We start from the raw sequence: 25,206 nt of genomic DNA, 5'->3' as shown, positions 1-25,206 counted from the left end.
TTACACAGTGGATGAGCAATGGGCTCACAGGTCAGGCACAAAGGTGACTGGGGGACATTAGGCTGGGGACTGTCACTGCTGGGGTCCCACTGGGCTCCATCCTCAGCCTGCTTCTCCTCAACACCTTCATTAATGGCTTGGATGCAGTGCTCAAATGAATACTAAGTTAATTTGCTGATGACACCAAACTGGGAAGGAACTGTCTGCTCCCTCAGAGACAGAGAGGTCCTGCAGAGACACCTCGATACCCTGGAGTGATGGGCACTCCAACCTCACCAGGGTTAACAAGGACAAGTGCCAGATCCTGCACCTAGGATGAGGCAACCCTGGATGTACAGACAGACTGGGGAATGAGAGGCTGGAGAGCAGTGATAGGAAAAGGGACCTGGGGGTGCTGGTTGATGGCAAGTTGAACATGAGCCAGCAGGGCCCTGGCAGCCAGGAAGGCCAACCCTGTTCTGGGGGGTTCAGGCACAGCATCAGCAGCCAGGCAATGGGGCAGCCTCACCATATGTGCTGGGAGCAGTTTTGGGTACCACAATATAAAAATGGCATTGAGATATTAGAGAATGTCCAAAGAAAAGCCAGGGGAATCTTTAGGCAGAGCACCTGAGGCCATTGGGTTTGTTCTGAGGCCTGGAGAAAAGGAGGGCACACCTCAGTATGGTCTTCAACAATCTCATAAGGGGCAGCAGAGAGGAAGGAACTCTCTCTTCACTCTTGTGACCACTGACAAGACCCAAAGAAACAGCCTGAGGCTGAGCTGGGGGAGAGTTAGGTTGGATATTAGGAACAGGTTTTTCCCCCAGTCCCCCCATAGCTGGGCACTGGAACAGGCTCCCCAGAGGAGTGGTCACATCCCCAAATCTGACAGAGTTCAAGAAGTGTTTGGACAACTCTCAGGCACAGGGTGTGATTCTTGGGGTGTCCTGTGCAGAGCCAGGAGTTGGACTTGATAAGCCTAATGAGTTCCTTCAAACTCAGCATAGTCTATTATTCTATGAAACTGAAAGAAGGTAGGTTTAGATTAGGCACTAGGAAGAAATTCTTTCTTGTGGAAGTGCCAAGGCACTGCCACAGATTTCCCAGAGAAATTTCCTGGAAGTGTTCAAGGCCAGGTTGGATGAGGCTCTGAGTAACTGGTCTAGTGGAAGGTGTCCCTATCTACAGCAGCAGGGTCAGAACAAGATGACCTTTAAGGTTCCCTCCAACTCAAACCGTGCTGTGATTCTGTGATTCATAAAAGACTACAATTTGAAGTTTTTTTGTATTTTTTTAATTGTTTGGTCTGCTTGAATCAATTGGAATTTATTACACCATTGTACCTAAAATACTGGAACAAATGATACTCTTATTCAATTAGAAATTGTAGAGAAAAGGAATTTTAGTAGATGTGGATCTGTATGTATGTAAATAGTTTAGTCTCCCAACTATTTTTCTAAAGGAAAAACAAATTTTGTACTTTAGACAATTTGGACAGCCTTTACACTAGATTATTAAGTGAAATTAAAAAAAAAAAATCTGTGGAAGTAAATTTGGTTATTTTCCCTGTAGTAGCTTATTTCAAAAGATCATATCTAAGATGCTGAATTTTTATTATATATAATGGTGACATCAATCTGAAAATGAAATTAATGCTTGCACGTTTCTTTTGCTGTGAACTGTGCACAACCCACTCATATGTAGAGTAAGGTGTTAGAACAGGCACCCTGGTGGTTTTTGATTGACACATCCCTTGTAGCTCTGCACAGACCTTGGTCTCACAGTCAGACTTCTCTGCCCTTTCTTTTTTGCATGTGTTCCACTCAAGTCAGCCCATACAGACTGCCCCAGGAGGAATGCTTGTGATATTTTCTCCTGAAAACTCCATAGGCTTTTATTCATCTGCAATCTGACTGTCAAGGACATTGCTGATCACAAGCTCATTAGAAGCAGAAATAGCTTGTCCCATGAGTTTCATTGCACAGTGACTCATGTGCAATGCTGCTGGAAGGGCTTTCATCACCCAAACCCAAATCCTGGATGAGAAACGAACCTCATGCAGCATCATATAGACCATTCATAATGCTATCAGAAGAGCTTAAAGAACCTTTAACTGCAGAAAGTTCTACAGCCTATCTTCTTTTTTCCATCAGAGCCATTAGGAGAATGAGTCTTTCAGTGAAAATTAAGTTTATCAAAAAGATCTGTGTGCAAACTAATTTGAGGAGGCATTTTCTAAAAACTAGGCCAGAAAAGAAGAAAGATTACTTCTGGCAAAAATGGAACAAATTAAATCATAAGAGGCTTAATACATTTATTTGAAATTTAATTGCATAACCTAATGTCAAGGTTATTATATGGTGCACACCATATTCTGATCCAAATTCAAAACAGTGAAGTACAATATCAGCTTGCAGTTACTTTATTATAAATCCAACTGCATTTTTTTTTCATTGCTGACCATAGCCTTTCCCTGAACTACAACATCAATATAAAATCACATTTCCAAAATATTTTGAGATGTCTCCTTGGAAATGAACTCAGGTAAAACCTGAAGCCTCTTTTCTACGACTGACTTGTACTGTGAAAAAAAGGATACAAAGAAAAACAAAAGCTGAGGCGGTGTTGACATGATGCCACAATATAGTGCAGAAGCAAAATGATTAGAATGAGATCCTGAGTGTATTCACACAGCTCTGCACTGAGTCCATCAAGCCTGCAGGTTTTGTTTTCCAGTCACAAGAGAGACAGATTAGCAGAAAAGGTCGCTGCAGCATTCTTGTTCCAGCATCTCCATGGAATATGCATTGTGAGTTTTGCTGTGTGTTGGCGGCTGTGCCTGCGCAGAGAGCACAGCTAAAAGCACCCAGGCTGTGTCCAGACTCTCTGCACTCCTCAAGTCAGTCACTCCTCTCTGAATTACATGGCCTGACCTCACCAGCTTTTTTGTCTGTTTTCAGATCTTCAAGTCCCTGAGTAACACTGGATCAGAATGAACATTTCTGCTGGTTTTCACTGGGTTAGAACTAATTTTCTTCATAGTAGCTAGCAAGGGCTATAGTTTGGATTTGTTGTGAGAACAGTGTTGACAATTCTGGTGTGTTTTTTTAAATTTATTTATTTTTATTGCAGAGGAGTGTTTTTGTGCAGCTGAGGCCTTTTCTGTTTTCACACTGCCCCACCAGGGAGGAGGCTGGGGGTGCACAGCTGTCCCCAGCTGACCCAGGGATATCCCATGCCATACAGCACCCTGCTCAGTGCATAACATGCAGGAAGGAGAAGGAAAGAGGTAGAATTTTGGAGGGATGGTGTTTGCCTTCACAAGTCATCATTTAGGGCAAAGGAGCCCCATTTTCCTGGGGACGGATGAACACCTTCCTGCCCATGGGAAGTGCTGAAGGAATTCCTTGCTTTGCTTTGCTACTCCATGCAACCTTTGCTTTAATTATGAAACTGTGCTTATATCAACCCATGAGTTTTCTCATTTTAACTCTTGCAATTGTCTCCCCTGTATCCTGACTGGGAGTGAGCAGGTGCCTGTGCAGTGCTTACTTGTCAGCTGGGGTAAACCCACAACCACATTCTTAGAAAACCACTGTGCATTTAACTGTGTGCTAAATCATTCTCATAGATGTGCAAACACAGTCCGGGTTTGCAGCAGCATCATGTAAAAGTACCATCTGCTTTTATTTCTGAAGGAACATGGAATAAAGGCATAATAAATAATTTTGACACTTAGCCAGGAACTATAGCCTAAGATTGAGAGGCTTATAATCATGCAGCAAAATATTAATTTAGCCAAATTGGTAATTAAAACCTCAAGGTTGTAAATTTTAAAATCATGTCACTTATTTTTTCAGTAAAGCCTGAAATGAATAAAGAAGATAATTTAATGTTTGGCCAGGTTGGGCCTCTTTCAGCAGTACTAGAATATAGAAGAAAGAGATGCAGTTATTAAAATACAGAAAGAGATTCTATAGAAATGTCTATGACTCCCAAGTCATGCAGATAACCAAATCCTTCTGTATTAAGCTTTTCTTGCTTGGGTTTTTTTTTTTTTTTTTTTTTTTTTTTTTTACTCTTTACACAAGAAAAAGACAACTTGTAAAAATCTTTTCTGTGATTATATTTCAATGTTTGGAATAAGCACTTTTAACTGATAGCAACCATCACTCAAATGTCTTCTCTGTAATAATTTCTTGTCTGTCAAAGCAAACAGATGTCTTGTGTACAACTCAGAGCTACATCTCTGGTCTGTGAAGCTCCCTATGAGCTTCTGAAGGGAAAAGTTCATTTTATTCTCTAGACACCCTGACTGAAACTGTTTACTGAATTAAATAACTGTCTATTCATAGTCAATAACCCTTTCTGTAGTAGATACATAAACAACATATTTGTAAGACTACAGTTAATATTTCAAGGAGAGAAAATCCAAGAAGGTTAAAAGGAGAAAAACTGAAGCTTACCCCAAACTCATCCCTCCACTGATGTGATGCTTGGTACTTCTCTGCTTCTTTAGCAAGGCGCTGAAGAACAAAGAGAGAGAGGACATAAATTTTAGTCTTTACTGATTCTTTATATAAAAAGAAAATCTTTTTCTTTTCCTTTTTTCCTATGCATATCTTTCTCAAAAATTTTATATCTATGCTTTTTTCATTTGCTTGAAAATTATATGCATTTGAGTAAAGGTGAACCATCTCATCTAAAAAATTTTATTTTCTGTACTAATTTATATTTAAGAATCATTCACTCCAATATAATTTAGGAAGTTCCAGTTAAGTTCAAAATCCATCAACATGCTGCTGAAAATACTCTCTCTTTACACACACTACCTTGTCTTCTGTGCATTAATTTAATCTACTATCTAATGACAAGTACATATTGAAATATTAAAACACCATGTTATGGACATTTATTTCTCTGTTATATCATTTAGCTTCAATTATAGAAACTCCTGACAGCCCTGTGATTATTAGGGATACATACAATGTCAGTAATTTGGGACTGGCTGGAGTCTGATCTCATGGATTGAATTAGCAGCAGGGGAGTAACAACAAGCATGTTCCTAGAGGGCATTCACCCATATTTAATACTTTGAATAAATCCAGTCTTTTCACTTAGCCCCACAGAAAGAAAAGCACAGGAATTTGCTCTTCCAAATCAATCTCTTGTACAGATACATCCATTAGATTGGATGATGTGTTCCTCCTCATAAGTCTGAAAAAAACCTGTTTGGACACAATTCTTAGGACTTCACTACAATTTTGCAAACAGAATTTGCCAAGGTAATGCATGTGCTCCAGCAAAGCTGCACACTGATCCCCCATCCCTAAAGCAAGCCAGCTCACCCTGAAGAAGCAGCCACCTGATGTGAATGCAGTTCATGTGGACTCAGCCATGTCCTAATTGTTGAGTGACTCACTTTTAGACATAAATTATTTTACAGCCCAATAAAAATTTTAGCAACTGTTTTTAGGAGTCATGGTCCCTTTCTAGGAGACACATCCTGACTATGTCGACCAGATAAGTAGGGATGAAAATTCTTACTGTGTAACAAGTCTGATGACCCTTTTTTCCCTGTAGGACACAAAAGAACACAAGTGCACACCACTGTTCTCAAGGTGAAGAAAAAGGGAAGTTTATTCTCTGACTCCAACATTTAGAGTTTGCTGAGAGTGACAGTGGATTGGAGGGTGACAGTGCCACCTCTCCAATGACACTGGACAAACCAACAGTCCATCAACTTTCTCTTCCTCCACAAAGGAATGAAAAACAATGAGTTATTTACAGAAAGTGTGTGAGAAAGTTCACTACAAGAATGTCAACATCAGAAGGCTTAGAAAATCTTAAAAAACCAAAGTGACACCCTTTTAATATTCAGACCAATCCCTACACAAGATGAACTGGTGTCTAAGTCACACTTTCAGTTGAGTCACCTTGTCAGTTCTTGCCAACAGCAAAAGGAATATGACCAGAAATCCAGAAAAGCTGGAGTTCCAGACATGGATCTGTCAGAACCTCACCTCAGACCTTGCAACTGCCTGTGGTGCCTTATATCCCCTGAGGGCAACCCCTCTCCCTGCTCTAACAGCTACCAGGATGATTGACACATTTCAAAAATCAGAACTTAGGATCTTTTCCTTATTTTTAGGTTTGAAATAATTCTTTAAAACCAGAAAAAGCGTCAACTATGTCCTCTACTGCCACAAAATGTGTCCCCACTCAGTTGTTTTATTGTCAATTCAAATGATTCCTATCTAACAGAAAGCTACCAGCATCTTACAGGCACTGCTCACTGGAGGTGCAGCCACAGTAACCAAGTACCACATTAAACCAAAGAAAAATTATGATATCATTTCATTCATTATATTGGAAAAAAGCACAGTCTAACTCTGTCTTAACTGCACTGGACAAACATCTACAGCATTTCATGTTTTGGTAATACACTAGAACAACTTTGTCCATCCAATTTATTCACTTAATCTAGCCCATTCTATATCTAAATTTGCATATCCTTTGATAAATTCAAGATGATTAAGTCATATTTCACCAGATTGTAGCAAAGCAAGATATAACACTTGCTACATGAGTAAATAGCTGCAGTTAACACTGTCCTCAGATTTCCTTCACACTCTGCTCCATTGCCTTAAGGAACTCTGAGAACCACAAAAGACAGAAGAACACAAATGCACAAAATGATAGATGGATTATGGAGAGAAATATACACTCACCATCAACACCACTAAGAATTTTCCATGGAAAGAACTGAGGCCATGCTTGAAGTTCCTCAGTTCAAATGGTAGATTTCTTAGCTAATCTGCACTATAAAGTAAAAACGCTTAAAGCAAATTAATAATAATAATAAAAAAAAAGTTAGTTTGGGTTGCTTTCTTTTGTCTCAAATGAAGGGGAAAAAAAGAATATCCCTCAGAAAATTGTATTTTTATTTTTTCAGTCAGGTTTTAGTTACAGGCCATCTTAATTGCCCAAGCAACTTTCTAAAATAACCTCACATGCGATATCTACAATGCTTTACACCTTAAAATAGCCTCCAAAATGAGAGGCTGGCATACAGGGCATGTGTACAGAGCTTTGTTAATGGTAATCAGGCTCATATGAAAGTCCAAGCAAACTGTTTAAGAAACAATAATAACCAATGAGAAAACAGTTGTTCCTTGACTGCCTGAACCCCAAACCTGACACCATAATGAAAGTAGACATGACAACAAGACAGGACCATGCATACAGATTCCAGCAACTGGTTGAGATCTTTTTGATTTCTTCATCATTGCTTACCTAAAGAATTTTTTGCTCTACTGTCCAAAGATCAGTATTTTTTTTGTTGCTGTTCCAGTTATTTGATCAATTTAAAAAAAAAAAATATCTGCAATGTATCCAATACTTTAGCTGGAATGTATATTTAGGATGTACCTCATATTACCCTGTGTTAACACTCCTAGGCCGAAAATAGCCAGGCAGTTAAGCAAACTCAAGTTACTTGTCCTTTTTATTGTGACACAAGGAGACTAATTTTTCATCTCAAAGAAACCATTCCTGCTTCCTTTTGAGGTATGGAAATGTCAGGTCTGGCCTTCCCTGTGTTGATGGAGGAGTCTCTGGGGAATGCTGACAGAGAAGCTGCACAACAGCTGGCTGACACCTGGAGCTTCCCATTTTCCTCTCATTACAATGAGGATTTAATAAGGCAACAGCTTCTTTAACACCATGACCCACTGCAGCTCCCTACAGGTTTCTCCAGCAAATACTAAAATCCTGAGATATTAATTTTTATGTGTAAGAAAAGAAGAAGAAATGGTTTTAAAAAATGTTCTCAGTTTTTAATAATTTCTTCCTCCATGCCCTTTGTATTGCTTGCAGATGAAAGCTGAGAGATGTTTTCATGCCTTGAACAAACAGCATTTTTCAGATACAGAGTAGGAAAAGAAGAACAAAACTAAAAATGGAAAAAAGAAACAAAACTAACATGTAACAGAAGTGTTCTGGCTTACTTCATGATATTTAAAGAACCCTACTTCGTGCAGTCTGCTGGAGAGCACAGATTTACTCTGAATTAGTAAATAAATTGAGGAAACACGACCAGGGAGAGAGGGCTGCAAAGGCTAACAGAATGCTGTAGCATCTATTCATGTCCTTTGGAGGATGCCTGACAGCTGTGCGATGGTGCTTTTAAAGTAAGGGATCAGAGGGGCTGCTCCCAGATTTAGCCAGTGTGATTGACACAGCAGCTGATGTCAAATTTAAGGTGCTTGGAAACACTTTGATTAAACATGCAATTTGTTTAATAAATTTTCCAAGAGTAAACAATTACTTCTATATTTCCTTTTTTCCATTTATTTTAAACTTTTAAAAAAATTATTAATGAGAACAGAGTAGTCTTTTTTTTTCCTTAGTAGGGTGCAGTGTGCATTTATTTCAGGAGTTTCTGGAATACTTAGCTCATTACAAAAAAAAAAAAAAATTATTCCTTAGAAATCAGTCACTGCTCAAAAATAAATATTTTTAATCAAACTGAAAGGAGTCAAGAGGTACCTGCCACTAGATTTCCTTACATGTTTCAAAGAGAAAGGTTATCTTCAAAGGAAAACAGCTATTGAAAAGCCAGATGAGGTGCAAGTGTTAATTCACCAGCCTATGAACCTTTCTTTAACTTTTAAAGGGATTATAAAAGATTATACACATACAAACACACACACAAATAATAGAAAAGGAAAACAACTAAAAAAGATCCAAAGCCCAGCTGCTTGTCAATCTCAAAACCCTCTATTTTCGAAGGTCTTGTCCCCAGTTTCCAAGTTCATGCTACTATCTCTGAAAGGCAGCCTTTGATGCAGCACAGACAGCAAGAATCTTTATCTGATCTGTAAAGATCAACTCCCTAGCAGGCCTATTCATCTTCCAGCTTTCATTTTTCTCACATATGTCATATTTTTATCTCCTCCTTGCCAGCACAAAATTCTGTCAGCAAACGGCCCAATTAAATTTATATTCACTACAATGAAATAATTTTCTTTTGTGCTTCCCATTCTCCTCTAAGTGTTTTATTTGAAAATAATATTCAACTAGTTCTTGATATATTAAGCTATTATAAAATGTGTAATCTTAAGAGTTAATAGATATCAGTAACCTCACAACTTTCTAAAACACAAAATTCAAGGATTTTTTTAGGTTATTTTAAGAAAATAAGTACCATGGGAAAATATGTCAATATCAAGCTTATAAAAACAACGTAGAATACAGAATGACCTTCAAATCCTGACTGTAAAATATTATCCAAATACTCAAACCTGCTCTTGCATGAACAGCACAAAAGCCACAAGAAGTATGTGTATAAGTGGTGTAATACATAGTTTTCCTTTGTCTGAAACACAAATATTTTTCTTCCATAGTTGATTATGAATTGGATATGAATTGCAAGATGAGGGAGAGATTTTGTAAGACTCATATATTGGTGTCTGAAGTGTCAAGTGCCAATAACAGTCTGATACTGTTATTTCACTACAAGTTTAATACAGACTGACAAAGTCCAGAGGATTACATTCTCAGCTCAGTAAGCTGTCACATTCTATATTAAAACAAATTAGAACTATTTTCTTCTAGATTGATTCTCTTTTCTTTACATGCATAGCATATGTTACATTTTCACAGGAATTCTTGGTAATGAATTATCCAAATACCCATGAATTACCCTATTAATAATTGTACCCAATTGTATAAAAAGACCACCCAGGTTGTCACATAGAGAGTGTGGGCTCAACACAAAACTGTAAACCGAAAGGTCAGTGACCCAAAAGTGAGCACAGATGTGCCAAAGACAGCAAGATCATAACCCTCATATAAATACATCTGGATTTATTTTCTTTTGTCTTATTTCCATACTTCCAGTGGGGCAAAGAAGGAGTTAGCAGGGTTCGACTACACTTTTAAATGTCACTTATAAAGATATTTCCTGTATGATCTTTCTAACAAGTGGGCACTGATAATAGTTATCACCACAAAGGCTGCTCTAGATTTGATGAAGCTGAGGCATGTCAGTTTGGATAAGACAGTCCCAGCCATAAAACAGTGTCTTAGACTGAATGAAAGACATGCTCAATTATGGTGATTTGAATTGTAATCACAAGTTTTAATGTTTCCTCTTTCAAGCAAATTCATTTGCTTTTAAAAATATTGTAATCACTAACACTGAAGTACAAAATTTCCCATGATAATTTATATTTCCCTATGTCAAATAAGGACTTTTTTTCTTAACCTTTGCTGTATTCCATTATAAAAAGGCCATAATCTTCAGCAGAAGGGTAACTAGAACTTTAAACATCTTCTTGAGAATATTTTTTTAATATAGCTACCAAATATAGTCTTTTGGGTTGTTTTTTCTTTGTGTGGTTTTCTTGTTTGTTTGGGTTTGGTTTTTTTGTTTTTGTTTTTGTTTTGTTGTTGTTGTTGGTTTTTTGTTTGTTTGTTTGTTTGTTTTTTTTTGCTGATTTGCAGCTTGGTTACATTTGAGGTATTTACACTGCAAAGTCACAGCTTCTCTTTACTCTGACATCTGCTGTGCCACATGATGGTAATGTGATCTGTGCTCTGTTAATGAGGATCTCTGAAGCACATAAGGTCACAGAATAACTGTGTTTATATTGGTCTCCTATATTCCTTACAGAATATGTATGTTGTACTCCTCAGCTACTCTCTGGGAACATTTGAGTCATATCCATATGGAAAAAGGGTATACCAGGGGTCTGTTGACCTTGTAATACTTACAAAAAGCAGTCTTCATATAAAATTACTGGCCTAAATGTCTATGTATTTTAAGACAATTGGGAATTAGCAATTTTTTTTTAAAAGCTAATGTTAAAGATAATGTTACAACTCTGGACAACTGTTCAAAGTAAAAATTCAATCTTTGTCTTCCACTTGATAAACAATTAACAGCAACCTAAAATGCTACATTTATTTTTTTCTAATTTAGCTGAAGATTACAAAACTCAACTTTAATTAAAAAGTAAGCAGAAAAGTATTTTCCACAGTTTGTCTGCTTTTCTAATGCATTTCAAGACATTTCTGCTTTATTCATATGAAAAATAATTCTATTTCAGACCTTCTTAGTCAGTTTTTCTAACAGGATGACCTTATATACAAAGAAAGGCTGTCATATTGGTTACAAAGAAACTTAATGGAAAAAAAAGACCATCCTCTTCCTTGTATTTAGAAGACAGAGCTTTAAAGGTTTTCAGTATCTGCTAATTGTTATAATGAAAATCATTCTTTTTCATTCAAGACAACCTTTATTTCTCTTGCTTACTTAAATAAAAGAAGAAAAAATAAGGCCGATTCTCTACATTCTTTTACTCACGGTCTTGTTCCTAAGCAAATGAAGCCACTGGTTGAAATAAGATCAGAAATCAATGGGAAATAAAATCTGAACTAGAGTACTTGAGATTACAATATTTTAGGTAAAGCCAACACTTTCTGACATAACTAATCACATTTATTTCAACAGGAAAAGCTGAAATTGGGATGCCTTAAATAAATGCATCCCACACGTGCTTTTGATGCCTAAAGTGTCACGTGCAATCACCTGTCACTGACAAAGATGTCATATAAGGAAAGCAAAAAAGGATAAAGCCCAAAGAATATTTGTCACAGTGACACTTCTCCACTACATAAAGCAGCCCTTCCCTAAACATGAACTAGAAATAGCTATTCTAGCAAATTGACAAAAAGAGAAAGTGGCATAGTGGCAGTACTTCAAGGCCTAAAAGAGACATGAAGAGTCTTTCAAATATAATATATTAGGATTTTCAGTTAAGTTTTAGAAAGAATCTAAAATCCTTCAGAAGTAGTCAAATGAAAAGATATTGTCACTTTTTGTTTCCATCCTGAAAACAAATCACAGAAGTGCTGGAGCTATATACACTACTGAAAGTCATCCCTGGAGAAAAAAATAACTAATAAATAGATAGATAGATAGATAGATAGATAGATAGATAGATAGATAAATAAGCAAAAGTCCATTCATTTAAACTTCTGGAAAAGTGGTTTAGCTTGATATGCACTTAGGTGAGTGCGCAGCCTGCAGCAGTTGCAGGGGATGATGTCAAGTACCAGTTTGTGGTTGTCTGAAAACTCACTGGTGTCACCTCAGCTTTGTATGCAATGTCCATAATCCTTACTATAACTAGCAATACCATTGATACCAAATGAAAAGAAACCTTGCATGAGCAGACAAAGGGAAAAATTAACCAGAGGTCCAAAGGCACTGCTGGAGGAGTATCTGAGTACCAGAGAACAAATCAAATACAGCCACAATGAAGAATGTAGGGAGCATAAAACTCCCTGGACCACTGAGTCCTGCCCATGAGGCATGAAATATTATTTGTGTGAAATACCTGACACACTTAATATGGTGCAGTAGGGGTGTACAAATTTATTATATTCAACTATTATTAAGCAGCACAAAGGAGAGTAGCAGATTCACATCAGAAAGTAGAGAAGCAGAATTTCCACATTTACAGGGAGAGGGAAGGAGGAAGGAAGTTCAGTTTCCAAGCCAGAGTATATTTCTAGGATGTGTGCAATCAGGAGATTTGAGAAGCTGGGAAATGTTATGACAGCTTGATACTGCCAGAAATGTTTCAGTAGACAAGGGAGCACGATAGAGACAACTGTAGATAAAGGCATGAAGAAAAACTATTAGAAGAGTAAGATAGTCTGTCAAATGCATCTTGACATCTAGCAGCGAAATTTCACTAGAGTGGTGCATAAAAATAGCAGAAGACCACTTCTTTTAAGACATCATTCATCCTTCTCATTTGCAGAGGCTTAAACCCCTTAGAGCTTATTACATTTTCACTCTAATAATTCATATGGCTTAAATGTAAGGCACATTAGTGTTATATTTTTAAACAGGCTTAAAGTGAAGGACACACGCTGAAACCATTAGACTCAAATTGTCAACTGCTCCAACAAATCTCAAATTGCATAACACCACCAGCTCCAGCTCACTGCCTGCCTTGGGAAACTTTTATACAGCTGAACTAGTAACTTCACAGGCATGATTAGAAAATGACATGGATATTGAGCAGACATGACTTGTTACCCTGGGTTTTTTTACATACTTTCTACCAGCTCAAGGAGAAATCATAACTATATAAACATTTTTTAAAATATCAAAATTAACTCACTTCAAAAAAAGTGTTCTAAAATGTCATAAAGGTAATTTTCCTCTGACTTCAAAGAAAATTAATAACTTGCCACAGTTCAGATTGCTTTACAACTCCTTTAATATCTCCTCAGTAATTATGCACTTAGAACAATCATAAAGAAAAATAAAATAAAATAAAAAATATAACCTATCAATTTATACATGCTGGCAGATTCACTGAAATCTGACTAATATCCGAATATGAACAGACATATAGAAGCATGTACATGCTACTCCTTTATTTTAAAGGGAAAAGAAAGAAAAAAACCCAAATCAAGTAAATACCTCCTTGAAAAGTACAAGGAAAAGAAAACATTGATACAGACTGGCATCACTTATGCAAGAAAAACACTAAAGTCATTTACCTTTAATTCAATAGGGGATGCAACAGCAGTTGCATTTTGTCTCATATAATCAAACAGAACAACAAATTTCACAGAATGCTAAAGCTTCATGTGAATTTAATGACAATACATCAAATAATATTTTTTTACTGTCAATACAACTCAATAACAGTATTAAATATATACTGAATATTCAAAACACTGTTTGGAGTATTTTTGTTTAAATTTATAGCTTCTGCTAAAATTAGAAAAGTGGAGTTCAGCTAGGTAGGAAACACTAAATATAGAGAAATGTAGTGAGTTCTAGATTTACTCACACTTTCTGTGCTGCAAAAGATGTTTAGATGTAATGCTGTTGTAATCCCAAAAGAGGACCATAAAGCTGGAGATTTAAAATCTCTGCTGAACTGATAAGCAAATACCTCTTTTGGCCATGTCACCAAAATTAAGCTCTCAGAGTTTGATGGGTATTTATAGAAAGAAGAGAAAAATCCAGAATTTCCAGAAATAACAGGAGTGAACAGAGTTCATTTATCATCTATTCCTCTGCAGAACACGACAGAAATGTTTTATTTCATTAAGACACATTCATAACCTACACTATAATGATAAATTCCCAAGTAGTTAATGATTTATAATAAAATCAAGACAGCACTGAAATCTGCAGCAGCATTTCCAGAAATGGGCCTATGAACAATGCAACTGTATTAATAATTAAATGTAGAGCATGAATAGTGGAACCAAATTGTGAATTTTAGAAAAAAATCAGCACATTCACCTCAGCACTCCGAAGTAGAAAACAGAATAACGAATTTGACTTATTGCAAGTCTGTTCAAAAATGAATCCACTTTTTAAATACATATATATATATATATATATATATATATATATATATATGCTTAAAACTACAGCTGAATATCAAATGTAGGTCTAACAAGGCAAGATAGTGTCTCAACAGCTTTGCATGTCAGGGACAAAAAAAAAAAAATAGAGCAGGTGGTGGGCTATAGCTGCTGAATAATCAACTTGATCTTATCAGCAGTCAGGGGGTGAGAGCCAAGGAAACATGTTACTGTTGGCAACAGCAGAAACAAAGGATACATTAATACTGCATGCTATTTTCAGGCAACATTTCCCTAATGGAAGTAATTCTAGTCAAAAGAAAGTGTCTAATAGTGAGTCCTGGAGAAAACTGAATACAAAGGGAAATGACCTTCCCCCAGCAAAGTGTAAGAGTGATTTTTATTTTCCCAGAGATCCAGCAATGCTGGGAACACAGCCCTGGTTGTGCCTGGCTTTGAGCTGGGGTAACAGGACACCCAAAGCCTCTGCATTTCCCTCTTATCACGTGGAGTGTAACAACAAGCTGCTTCTAAACTTTCCCAAATATGTTTTAAAAGAAGTGTTGCACTCCCAACATTCTCTCTCTACTGGACAGGCTCGAGTTTTAATGTTCAACTGTAGACATGTCAACGTTTTAAAAGCAGTTAAGGTTCTTTGTAACTTAAACTTTTTCTATAAAGGACTAAATGGGATTTACTTGTTCTTGTACGCCATTCTTCCAGACTGTAATGTAAAAAGACCTTAAAATTGAAGTAGACAAAAATGTAAGGTGAGAATGCTGAAAATTGTATATTTTATATTTCCATGGATTGTGTTGGTCGTGATTTCTCTTCAGCATCTTTTGTCATGCACATGTCATATACTGGACAATTTACGACCTCTTTGTTGCAGACAGAACAGTCTCTTTCAAAGCATTCTTGTGATTATGCAGAAAATACAACCTGTATAAGGTATACTATTAACCATTAATCATATTTCTGCACTGTAAGACTTTTAAAGTGGAATTATATGGGAAAAATACTATTTTTCTTTGTAAAACCTCCAGCTGTAAAACTAATGCATATTGTCAGAAGTATTTAATAACTTCTCCCATCCATTATGAAGTAAATATTGCTAATAGTATTTAACACATAAAGGAAAGTAAAGCAGAAGGGTGACATAACCAAAAAGTGTGACCAAAGTCACACAAAAAATTAGTGTTAGGTGCTTAGTAACACCATAGTCCATCAGATTTATCCTCTGGGTGAATCCATTGTATTTTCCTTTCAGTTATTTTCCTCCTTTTTCTATGATTATGTACATTATCTATAGCTATGGTTAAGAAATGTATTTCACTGTTTGTCTTAATGACTAATGTACAGATCTGAATTAACATTCAAACAGTAATTTTCTTCCCATTTTTACAAAACAAACAAGTAAACAAACAATTAAGATTGTTTTTAGTATTTCTTTCACAGGTGACACATTTGATAACTACTACAAGAGGTTTGTGTTTATATATGATGACTTCCACCAAAAGGTGTTTAATTAGGATGTCTCACACTTTTCTCTGTATGAAAATCTAACTGCCACCTTCTAGCTCAAAGAACACAAAAAAGAAGCATTATCCCATCTCAAAACTGTCTAAGTATCTTCCTCATGCCACTTTCACATCTGCTGTTATTTTATTTTTCAGTCTTTTCTATATAGGTAATATACTGAACCATGCCAACAAACTTAGCACCCCCCAAAAAGTGTGTTTCCTTTTATTCTGATTACAGCTACTTACTGAAAATCATCATCAGAATCAAACTGTGAATGCCAGAAAGAAATAAGAAGCAGCTAACCCAAAAGATAAAGTGAACACACATCAGGAATGTCACAGGAAAAATAAAGCAAAACGTAGCAGTACTTTGCTGGACTGGATGTTTGATGCACCTGACTCAGGATGATGCAGTTGACTGCACCTGCACTGAGTTGCACTTAAAAACTCTGCCCAACAAGGATTTCTTCCACATTTGTGTTAATCTGGCACATTAGATAGCAGAGATGATTTCCAGAAATCAGTCTGAATCTTAATTTAAGACACCTGAGCTGATACTTAAGAGACTGGCAGACTGCTAAACGTTTAGAGTTTTTTAAACACTGCAGGATGCTCTTGTAGGATTTCGTGGAATTTCTTTTGAGCTATATTCTCAAGGAATACAGCAAAGCAGACAAGTTCTATAAGTGGAAAGGCTGATTGTTCTGGGCACTTCCCTGTCATACGAAACATTAGGATTTGAAAAATCAGATACTTTGTGCCCTCATTTAGGCAGCACTGAAATGCTGAATCTCCACTATCTGAGCTGAAAAGTGACTCAATGCCCAGGAAAAAAAGGATCTTGCACTTTTATATGAAAACAACTATAGATTCCAATATATCTTTCAAATCTATAGATTTTGATGGGTACACTGCATTAGTAAAGACTGAAAATGCAGCTTCATGTTCCATCAGACAATGACTTTGACTCACCATTGATCAGTATAGTAAATAAATGACAGTAAAACACATTCACTTGCATATACAACAGAAGTCTCAAGCATATAAACCCTGAATTTAAAGCCTTATTAAATTAAATTACAGCTAAATTCAACCATACAGCGAACTCTTCACCTGTATCCTGTGCTCAGGTGGTTTTAGCAAAGTTGAACAAAGGGTGTAAGGAATTAAATAAAGGGTTACAGGGCAGAAACTTGGAGACCCAGGTGAGAAGTGGCAACAAAAGTTCCATCCACCATGCTGCCCCATGATAATCTCACTACTTAAAGCTCTGGTTTACAAAACCGAACATCTGGGCGCTACTAGTCAGTTGTGTTAGATTAAAGAGAAGATGAAAAATAAGGAAAATCGACTTTATTTAGTAAATTAAAACTGCAAACTGCATTTTCAAGAATTTTGTGTTTTTATCATTAGTCACTTCCAAGTAATACCTTTAGCAACACCTTTCTCCAAAACGTAGATCTTGGACTGATTTTTATCTGTGTTTCCCATCTTCCTACTCCACAAAAAAAAAAACCCCAAAACACCACACCAAACCAAACCAGATCAAAAACAAACAAACAAACAAGAAACCCCACCACCAACTACAAAAAACAAACCTGAAAGAAAACCCCGCAGTAATATACCCCAGCTAATTCTGTGTGGAGTATATAAAAACAAACCCAAAACTAAGACCTCCAAAAAACACCAAAACTCAATAACAACATCACAAAGAAAAAATTTCCAACAAAACTTCAGATTTTTTAAGATTACAAGCTTACTGAGATCATAGGATAAGTTTGATGGTATATGACTTTTTACTTAAAATAACTACAATTCAAAGAGGTGCTACTTAAATGTAAAGCTGCTGTGGATCTCAATCCATCAAGTGTCTCAATCCAACAAAATCTAAAGAGGTTGCTCACATACTCAGTTGCTGGGAAGATCCTAATTTTGATTAGGAATTTAACTGGAAACAAAGTCATTGATGTTCTGTGTAGTGCAAAAATAGTGTGGAAATGAGATTTACTTGCACACTCTGCTGAGTTTTACAGGTACTGTATGCTCAATAAACTGCAGCACGTAGCACTGAATTATACTACATATGTTTGTTGAGCTTGTAGAAAACATTCTTACATTGTATTTACATAATAAAGTATGAAATGCATCATAAAACTTATGCTCATTTTCGGAAATCTATATGTGAGCACAAATATCTTCCTCCAAGTGCTTCTTCACATAAAAATATATATTCTAAGTAATGAAAAAACAAACAAACCCACAAATATTTACAACAGAAATAGTTTGATGTATCATTTTGAGCCAGAGTGTATAGTCCAGACAGATTATGCTTTTTTTACAGTAGCATAATGGGGTTTGGTGTTTAGAGGTTTTTTAGCCGTTGAACTGTTCAAATGATTAAATAGTTTATTCATTTGCACCTCTTTTAATTCTTGTGCTTTTAGCCTCCACAAAACATAAAGGAAAAAGAGAAAAAAGTCAATAAAAAACTCCAAAAGTCAAACAGACATATTAAAGAAAAAGAAAAAAGAACAAGAAAAAAACAAAACCAAAAAAACACACCTTTTCTAAAGTAAAGAAATTTGAAGACTGCTTAAATTGATCCCAGTGAATCCCTACCTTCAAAGGATCATGATATTCTAAGAGTAATATCTCTTTACACCCTGATTCATTAGTCATTGTCTTTTGTTATTTTCTTGCACAGGTAATTTTGTGCATAGTTTTTAGCCTACTATTACCAGGTAGGTTTATATATATTTGCGTATAGGGTGATGAAGCATTCCAAGTTGAGTTGACTGCAGTCATTATAGTCATGGTTGTTAAACTGGTAAAACTGCTCATTCTAGTTAGAGCAAACTTTTTGATCGCTTACTTACAGAGGAAAACAAACAAACAAACAAACAAAACCCAAAACCAACAACCTTCACCTGGATTTAAAAACCCTTCACACTTTGAACAATACAAAGGATGAGAAAATAGGGTTATAGTGTTGAATAAAAATCTCTTTTTAAAGACCTTATTGCCTCTTCTATGATTTGTACCAGTGTTTCCCAGATATAGTTTTGCCTATTTTTTTTGTAAAGTATAGGCAAAGCTAGTTAAAAAGATTTTTTTTTTAATCGGAAGTTAAAAAAAAACTTTCCTCCAACTTTAGGCAATACCTTGCAATGTTTGCAGAAGGCTTCCCACCAGTCCCAGTCAATCCATAATAGTGAATATACCAAACAATGATTTTACTTCACAGCATTTAAATAAATAAAAAGCCTTGTTAAACCAAATGTTTTCCAAGGCTGATATAAAGTTGCACAATAATCAAGCTTATTTCAGTGGAAGGACTTCTGTCTAATCACCTCATGTATTTCATGTGCAACCAGAAAGGAATTTGTGTTGGATTGATATTTATGCTCTTGTTTTGCACACAAAGAACGATTTATGCTTTCCTTGAGCAGTAGCATTTGCAGTGGGCTAAGAGCTGAATCTTCAATATACACTTGAATTGTCAATACATGTTTTAGTATCACCCTCCCTCTCTTACTATAAACCTAGTCAAAAGCCTCAGAAAGAAAACATGTTCCACTTTGGAACAGGAGGTCACGTATCCTAAAAATACTTGAAATGTTTGTTTTTTAAATATGCAGTTTCTAGGTATAGCACATTTGGAAATGTCATAAAAATACTTTTCTTCCTTATTTTTGAACAATGAAGTTGTCAGATTTGTCTTAAGTGGAATCCACAGCATTGCACCAAAATCTCCTCAGTCAGTAGCAGCTTATTAAACAGATCTAGGAGTGTTTGGGTTTTGCTGTTGTTGTTGTTTGTCAGTTGTTTTCCTTGTTTGGGTCTTTAGGTTATGGAAATAGCTCTGCTCAGATGAGACTGTGAATCCCAAGCAAAGTGTGTTACTGCTGCAATTCCTAGGTTATCTCTGAGGGGGATGAAAAGCAAATCTGGGAAGCTGAAGCACAAGACAGTCATGACTTTCTTGCCCAAGAGATCCAGGTGGCTTTCAAAAATCAGTGCCACTATTAGATGCCACTATGTGGCATCTATAGACAGTTTAATTCTGGTCCAAACATACTCCTTCTCAAAAATCTAAGCAGAATCTCCACGGTTTTAATTAGGGATGTCAACATTTCTTAGTACCTTAAAACAGATGAGGTGAGCCCAGATCCAATGTTCACTGATACATCATTTAAGAGCCTGACCTAAGGAGGTCTGTGACAGAAGAGACCCCAGAAACTGATCCCCTACAGAACTATTCCTCTATATAATTATGATCAAATGTAATTGCTCTGCATTATCCCCTTGCAACAGTGTCTTCTCTCCTGCCTGAGACAAAGCAGCCCAATTCAGGTCCAGAAAAAAATATCAGATATTTAAAAAGCATGATTTTACTGATGTTTTCTTCAAAATACTGAATTAATCTTTTAGGTGTAAATCCACACCACCTAGCAACTGACAGTGAAGGAAGAGGTACATGGAGGTCTCAGAGCCACCTCATTTACACCACTATTATTCACTTTTACTCCCTTGTCAACTGTCATTTCATACTCTGCATTTAGAACTCTGTCCTCCCTCAACATACAAGGATTTGATGTCTGTCACAAAGACTCAATAAACCATATGTGTACATGTGTATACAATGCCATTCTATCTCAGGCAATATATGCATGCTAATATATCTGGGTTTGAGAGCTCAGCAGCTCTCCAAAGTACCCAGATTCAATACTTAAACAGCTTCATGAAATCCAGTACTGCCTTACAAAAAGGTAAGTACTTTTATGCATATTAGAAATGCTCCTTATTAGTGTAGGCTAACAAAACCATTCTGTGCTATAAAGGAACCTATTATTTGTTTCCACAGCACGTGAGCTCAGCCTCATTACCAGTCAGGGACCCATTTCTGTGCAGGCACCACAGCAATCACTGCAGAATTGGCATGCAACAACACAAAGCCAACTTCTTATGCAGCCAAAGCCTTTGGATACCAGAACAGAATAGGAATCCCTGAAGAACAAGTGTTCAAACACAATATTAGAGCCCATCTTGAAGTGTAGCTCAGCTAATAGCACCGACTGAGCTGAATTGATTTTCTTCAGCTATTTAAATCTCATTATGTATGCTCTATTTAATTCCTTCTCCACCTAAATTGATACAAAATATAAAACAACCTCTAAATAATTTAGTGTGAAAAAACATACAAGCTAATTAAAAGCTAAAACTAGAAACCCAAACACATTCTAAACCTCTCGTTTTTTTTAAAGGCATCATCTTTTTTTTGTCTTGGAGTTGCCTTTAGGTTTCTTTGTTTTGGAGACTATGAGTGTCTGTAAGGCTTTTTTTCCTACAGTGAAAAATGCTTACAAAGAGGGCCCTAGGCTTCTGTTGCTTTGATTTTATGCCACCAGTAAAGGTTTGTGATTTTTGCATTTCTGCTGAAATTGCAATTTAATTAATAAAATCTAAATGATGTATTCTTTATCCATATAATGCAACTTTCCAGAACTGCAAATTACAATAAATCTCATTATGATTATTAATCACTCTCTTTTAATTATAAAGTGAAGAATTAAATGCCACCTTACAATACAACAGTGAGGTCAGACTTTGCTCAGATGTCAAAAGGAAGGTTGGAGGGGGCAGCAGAAAAGGGAACATTAATGCAGCAGTGATTCATGAGCAGATCTCAGACATGTGTGCCTCAGACATGTAGAAGGCAAAAAGTAAAAATTAAAAATCAATTCCTGTAATTCATGAATTGCACTACTGTATACTTTCTTGTGCCAAATAGGTCTTAAAATGGATATTCAAAAATTCAGAGCTGAAGCTCTTTTTGGTCTTAAACCATTTTCAGGTAAAGCTATTCCTGAGAACATAATAAATGTAAGTAACACCTAATTATTATTTTCAATTACCTTCTATAATCTAGTTTCAAATTTAAAATAGTTACCACAGAGACTTTACTGATCTTGTGTTATTCTTTCTGAACCATATAATCCTCAATTTTTCTTTTTACTTTTGCCTGTAATTTTTATAGTGTTTGATCCTTCAAAGGACCAATTTACAAATGCACATTAGGATACACATTTTCACATTTTTGCACAGCACCATGTATGGGGTTCTGCAAACAGTACACAGATTCAAAACTTTCCAGTTCTATTTCTACTTTCCAATTTTTCAAATCTATTAATGAAAAGTAATCCATTAATCTATTACTTAATCTAGTAATGAAAATCTCTTTCTGAAATACGAGCCATATTTTCAAATAAGTCACAGTTTCTGATAAAATAAATCTGATTGATATTTCAAAGAAATAAAGGGATGCTTCAGTTACATTATTCCCACTACCACTATTCTTACTCGGCTTCCTAATTAAGATCATCCTGAAAACAAAGCTCTTCTTGAACCCATTCTCATTTATTACTGAAACTATTCTCTGACTCTTTCTCTCACACATACACACAGAAATTGTCACCTGCAATTGTCTAACCCACAAAGCCAAATCGTGCAGAACCTGGCATCATCCCTGCTTTGTGTTGTCAATTGGAGCCTTAGATCTCAAATGGGAGAAGAGCCACCTAACATGTTTTTATTTGGAGAAGAGTTCCTTCATAGCTTAATTAAAGCACTGTCTGACAGTTCAGAAGATGAGAATTTGCTTCTTCTGCAAGGTTTGACAACATCCTCAGCTAAAATATGATAGCATTGTGAAATATGACATTAAACCTTAGCCTCCAGCTTAAAAAAAATCAGCTTTAATAATTTTATCTTTAATTTATTTCCACTAATTTGCTTAACAGAAATATAAGTGCCTCCTTAGCAAGTATATCTAGAATCTTTTAATTGAAATTTTAATATACTTTAAAAGAGTGCCGACAGATTTATAACTATTAGCAAACACCAAAAGAATTCTTTTCATATAGTAATACTATATATGCTATATAAAAACTTTGGATGCATTTTACACATTCACAATTAAATATCAACTATAATCCAAGGCGCTCAGAAATTTTCCCAGCAATTCTTTGTGGGAGTTTTTGTTTGTGGTCTTGATTTTTGTTTGGTGTTTATTGCTTGTTCATTTTGCTGTTAATGTTTTAATTTAAAACAAGTCATTTTGCTGAATGAGAATTTTTTTATTGAAAATGGTAACAAATGTTATTAAAAAAAATACTTCCTTAAATCCATAGTAAAGTTATTGGCCCAAACAGGCATTGAAGAAAGGAAAAGAAAAAAGTGGAAAGTGTGGCTCTGACAGAAAGCCACCTGCCTCTGAAAGCTGTTTTGTGTGTTGGCCAGATTAAGCAATAGAATGCATTTCACATGGATGCTTCCACACCCTTCAGTGTAACACAGCTAAATCAGAGCTTTCTTCCCTCTGGCATGTGTGACAGAAATAAATATGAACTTCCATTCAACCCAGTTTATATGAAATCAGAAGAGACATTCTTCGCCAGTTTCCACAGGGAGAACATGGTGTATCTAAACTTTCAGTCCTCGCAGGTGTGGCTGAGAATAGCTTAAGGATACACTCTGGCAGCAAAAATGGCATTTGCTCCCAATTGACTTCAAAGGATGATCTGAAGTAACAATCCTACAGAGCATACAATTAATTATATTCCTTTTTTTCCCCCCTACAGCTACCTGCCACACTGGAACACTGGAGGGAAAAAAAGGAAAATAATTTAAAAAAAAAAGGAAACAAATTTTCCTGTTATATCTGCTCTCAAAACAGTTTTGATATTTTACCTATTTAGGTTTTCCAAATCCTGCAATTTTTCTAGACTAAGCATGTGCTCACTTTCAGCTTGCTGGCTATTGAGGGATGACTCCTGGATGTCCAGCAACACAAGGCACACAGCTCTCTTTTCCAGAAACAGCAAACGGAAAAAATGCTGCAGCCCAATCCCCTGAGCTACCCACCAGCCCTATAAATCAGAGACCCACAGGGCCAGACCTGTGGTCCTTGTCAAGTCTCAGTAGTCATCTCAGAGACATAACAAGTGTAAAAAAACACCTGACAAGCTCCAGTGAAGTGTAAAAGGTGGAAATATCACCAAGACTGCATTTTGTCACCCCTCTAATGCTGCCTGGCAGAGGACAGACATGGTGAATAAGGCTTTGACTCTGCTCCTTCCAGTCCCTTCCACAAGAAAATAACTGGCAGCAGGTTGTCAGTGTATAGCTGTCCCTGCACACTGCAATTCCAGCCAGCCCAAGGCTGTCAGCACAAGAAGGCAAAGAGTCCATCACTGCTTTATGCTCCACCCTGCACAGCTTGATGAGCAGCAGGAATTTGCCTTGCTTTAAATTCCAGGCAGCACACAGGCACATGTGGCTGCCATTGGAAATGCACATTTAAATGCTACTGGGTTTCCTGAAACAAATTTCTCTTTTCTAAACATGCATGGATGGAGAAAGAGGACAGATTTAATGTGAGATTAAATTATAATAAATTTCCCATTATTGTTTTTTTTAATGAAATATTTTGTTTATCAGTAAAACAGCTAAGGATAAAAATCATAATGAATCTGCCTCCCCTGCCATATGCAATCTCTTGGTAGAAAATCATCCAATGAGAATTAAAATGAGATCTGGAAGCTGCTCAAAACTGCTGAAGGCATGCTCTCTTATTTCTTTTTATTCAGCAAAACCTGTCAAAAATCCACATCCTCTGATGTACTTGCATTTAGCATAGGGACTTGTCAATTATTTATCGCAGAGAGTTCTGTCAGACTGGGATTAAGATGTCCTAAAACTCCCAGGAGAGTAATTCATCATAACACAATATAGTGTGTGAATAATGGACATCCACAAAGGCTCAGCTGACATGATGGAAGTGAATGGTAGGTGAATTGAGGTCATGGGCTTGATGAGAGGACATGGGACAATGCACAGCCAGGCTGCCAGGCAGGCCATTGAAAGGGAGAAAGTGCATAAATATGAAATAGCAAACAAACAGATTGGCTTTTGTTTCCTTGCTCCTAACAGCTCAAAGAAAGGATGCTGGAGGTAATGAACACATCCATGCTGTGAGCCAGTGCACTCTACAGTGGCTGCTACAGCTCCAACCCAAAGAGAAATATCCTGTAAAAGTTCCAGCTATGGATTGATAAGGCCAAATGCCAGGTTTTGGGGTTTTTTTTTTTTGCTCATTAAAAAGTGGTTTATTTCTATGCTTTCCCACTCCCAACATACTTACTATGTTTCAGTAAAAAAGAGCATCTTAAATCAAAGCAAATTTACATTACATATACTTATTTTACAACCAGAAACCTATAAATCTAGAAAT

The 25,206-nt window shown here is 36.4% G+C and overlaps 1 protein-coding gene across 4 annotated transcripts in view; it reads right to left on the bottom strand.

Annotated features, from left to right (window-relative positions):
• The window catches only part of CACNA2D1 (calcium voltage-gated channel auxiliary subunit alpha2delta 1), a 368,426-nt gene that overhangs the window by 190,000 nt on the left and 153,220 nt on the right, over positions 1-25,206 (bottom strand). For all 4 annotated transcript variants that reach the window (XM_054270558.1, XM_054270564.1, XM_054270555.1 and 1 more), the window contains exon 4: positions 4,449-4,508. In XM_054270558.1, the coding sequence (XP_054126533.1) occupies positions 4,449-4,508 (60 nt within the window). The remainder of the gene's footprint in view (positions 1-4,448; positions 4,509-25,206) is intronic.

Source organism: Melozone crissalis, unplaced genomic scaffold, assembly GCF_028551555.1.
Source record: "Melozone crissalis strain CALT ecotype California unplaced genomic scaffold, PUWL_Pcris_2 ptg000004l_1, whole genome shotgun sequence".
NCBI lineage: Eukaryota > Metazoa > Chordata > Aves > Passeriformes > Passerellidae > Melozone > Melozone crissalis.
This window is presented reverse-complemented; position numbering and strand designations above follow the sequence as displayed.